A 2,858-nucleotide genomic window follows, 5' to 3' on the forward strand; every position below is an offset into this window, starting at 1 on the left:
GCCAATCCAGTTCTTCCAAGCATCAAATGAACCAGGCACCCAGCTAGGTCCAGTGGTGGATACAAAGAGGAGTGAAACTGACTATCCATCTTCAGGTTGCTTATGGGCTAATGGAAGAAACTGATAAAAACATACATAAAGAGAGAGAGGCAATGGAGAATTAGACTGGAGGTCTAACATTCTCAGAGATAAAAGAGGAATGAAGAATTGAATTCTTATCTCACATATTTGCCTTCAGTTCCTTCTAGAACTCTCTGCTCTTGATATTTCTCCCTTGTTGCCTCTTCTAAATAAAGAAACCAAAAGAGTAAAAGGGAAAGCAGGAGAAGAGCTTCCCACACTGGCTCTTTGTCGTTTTTCCCTCTTTCCTTCCAAGCATTTGTCTTCCTCTTTCTGTTCTTTGGCCCAGGCAATGGGCACTGCCCAGTTCAGCTTCACCTGCTCTGGTTTCTCCCACAGCAGCTAATTTTCCTTCTCCACCACTCACCTCACGGGCACTCTTTCGCCCAAAGAATACAGGCTGTGCAGCTCATGTGTCCCAGCTCTGTGCTGGGCTCTAGAGACACAAAGATGAATCTAATCCCTGTCTAGAGAAAGCTTGTTTACAAAACTCTCCATCTCCTAGGGATCTATCTCGCCTCCATATTATGTTCCTTTTTTATTTCTCCTACTCTCTCTCTTCAGACTATTTTTATTTCCATCTCGACTGCTGTTAGAGGCCTCCTATGAGAAGGAAATTATCTATAATGGAACAGGAACATTAAAAGCCTCAGTTTCCTTGGAAATTATTGAACTCATGAGGGGTTCACGTTGGGTTTTGCATTTTGAGAACTAAGTTACAAGAAACTTTGTTTTTCTAACCAGATTGTTTTAACACTTGCCCTTTCTAGTTTTTCTTCAGATATTGTGTTTTAAACTTTAGGCTGTTAGAATTTTCTGTAAGCTCCAGGCAATGCCAGATTATGAAGGAATGCCTTTCCAAATCCCTAAACCCGAACTACATATGTCCAAGGTAGGAAGCCTGGAAGCAGCTGATACCCACATCTCTGTGTGGGCCTAACTGTGCTTGTGTGACAGGGTGCTGCAGAGAGGACACCCTGGTCTGAGGGATCTGCCTCTGTGCTGCCCAAGTTAAGGGGAACACCAATAATACTTATCAGTTTTTGATCATTTATTCATTCATTTATTCACAAATATATATATTCTGAGCACCTATTATGTAGTAGGTGTTGGGATTACGATGTTGAGCAAGACAGATCAGTTCCAGCTCCGATGGAGTTTTCAGCCCAGCTGGGAATATGGACAATCACATATGTGCAGTAATTGCAATAAAGTGTTCCACACGTTATGGCAGCACTCAGTGTGTCCCAGGCACTGCAGTAGGTGTGCTGTGTTCTTATTTAATGTTTGCAACATCCCTATGAGATAGGCACTATTAATCTCTCCGCTTGACATATGAGGAAACTAGGACTCAAAAATGTTAAATAACTTGCCCCAAATCACAGAGTTCTGATCCCAGATCTGTTTGACTCCATGACCAGAGTTCTTATCCACCACACTACAGCATCTCCCACAAAACTGAAACACGATGCCATGGCTGACATCGTAAACTGATCATGTCAGGATTGGGAAAAACTATAATGAAGCAGCGTTCAGTGTCTCAAGCTACTCATCTGCAGCGAGCTTGCTTTCGAGAGTTAGGAATAAAATGACAACATGCTTTAAAAAGGTCATTTTCTATGACCCCAACCATTTTCTAATTCTAGGAGTGAAAAGAATCCCGGCAAAATGAATAAAAATGATAAAAGAATTGTTTTTTTAAAAAAAATCCCTCATTTTCACAAAGGCTATATTAATATTTCCAATGCTTTGTCTGCAACCCAAGAATAAAAAGGAAAAAAATTATAATAAAGACTAGCTCCCCTTCTTAAGAGGAAGAAAGAGAGAGAGAGAGAGAGAAAGAGAGAGAGAGAGAGGAGAAGAGATGATACAAGCAACTGGAACCCAAAGTTTGTAAATGCCCCACACCTCACTCCCTGGAATATGATAGGATGTATTCCTACAGCTGTCATCTAGCAGGTCAGGGGAAAGAGGCTATTCTTTGACTTTACCTGGGAAGATTTTCTTTTATCAGCAGAAAAGGATAAAAGCTTAATTCTTGCAAAAGGAAGAGATCTCGAGAAAGTAGATCTAAAAAATAATCCACCCTGACCAAACTTGCTTCATAAAGAACTTTCTGCTACACACTGATCTGCAGTTTGTACTTGACATCTTATAAGAAAACTAGTGCATGGGCCATGAATTGGAATGTTCAGATTTTCATCCCAGGTTTGGAATAACCAACATGGTGACTCTTAACAAGTCATTTTACCTCCCTGGGCCTTGGTTTCCTCTTCTATAAAATGAGAGTTTACAGACTTTATAGCTCTCCTTCCAGCTCTAATAATTTGTGATTGTACTGCATGGACCCTAACTGGATAATTACTTGTCTGGATCTTCTTTCCAACAGATGCATTCCCATGGGAAACCAGACCCTCTGAGCGTTTATAGCAAGCCATATTTATGTCTCTAAGTAGGTGGGCCACCCAGCCCTAATGGCCTTTCTTATGCCAGGAGAAGTCTGAGATAGGGCAAAACTAAACAGAAAATTGAGTTAAAAATGGTTTGTGTAACTTCCTGACCTGGGAAAACAATGAGACTCATATCAACTGAGTCTGAACAGAAGAAAACAGAATATAATGATCTTTGTAAAGGGGATAACATTTTCAAAATAGTAATTCTTTTTATTTCTTACCTCTTCCTCTAAATTATGATTCACAGATACCACTCCACATCTTTTTTTTTTTTTTTTTTTTTTT

General features: G+C 40.1%; 1 protein-coding gene across 1 annotated transcript in view; it reads right to left on the reverse strand.

Moving 5' to 3' along the window:
• Positions 1-286: 286 nt before the first annotated feature.
• LOC105823771 overlaps positions 287-2,858 on the reverse strand; it is a 5,365-nt gene continuing 2,793 nt past the window's right edge. Inside the window, 3 exon segments of the mRNA XM_012661024.1 lie at positions 287-406; positions 409-471; positions 502-556. Coding sequence (XP_012516478.1) covers positions 287-406; positions 409-471; positions 502-556 — 238 coding nt within the window.

The sequence above is a fragment of the Propithecus coquereli genome, unplaced genomic scaffold, assembly GCF_000956105.1.
Source record: "Propithecus coquereli isolate 6110/MARCELLA unplaced genomic scaffold, Pcoq_1.0 Scaffold7, whole genome shotgun sequence".
NCBI classification, from domain to species: domain Eukaryota; kingdom Metazoa; phylum Chordata; class Mammalia; order Primates; family Indriidae; genus Propithecus; species Propithecus coquereli.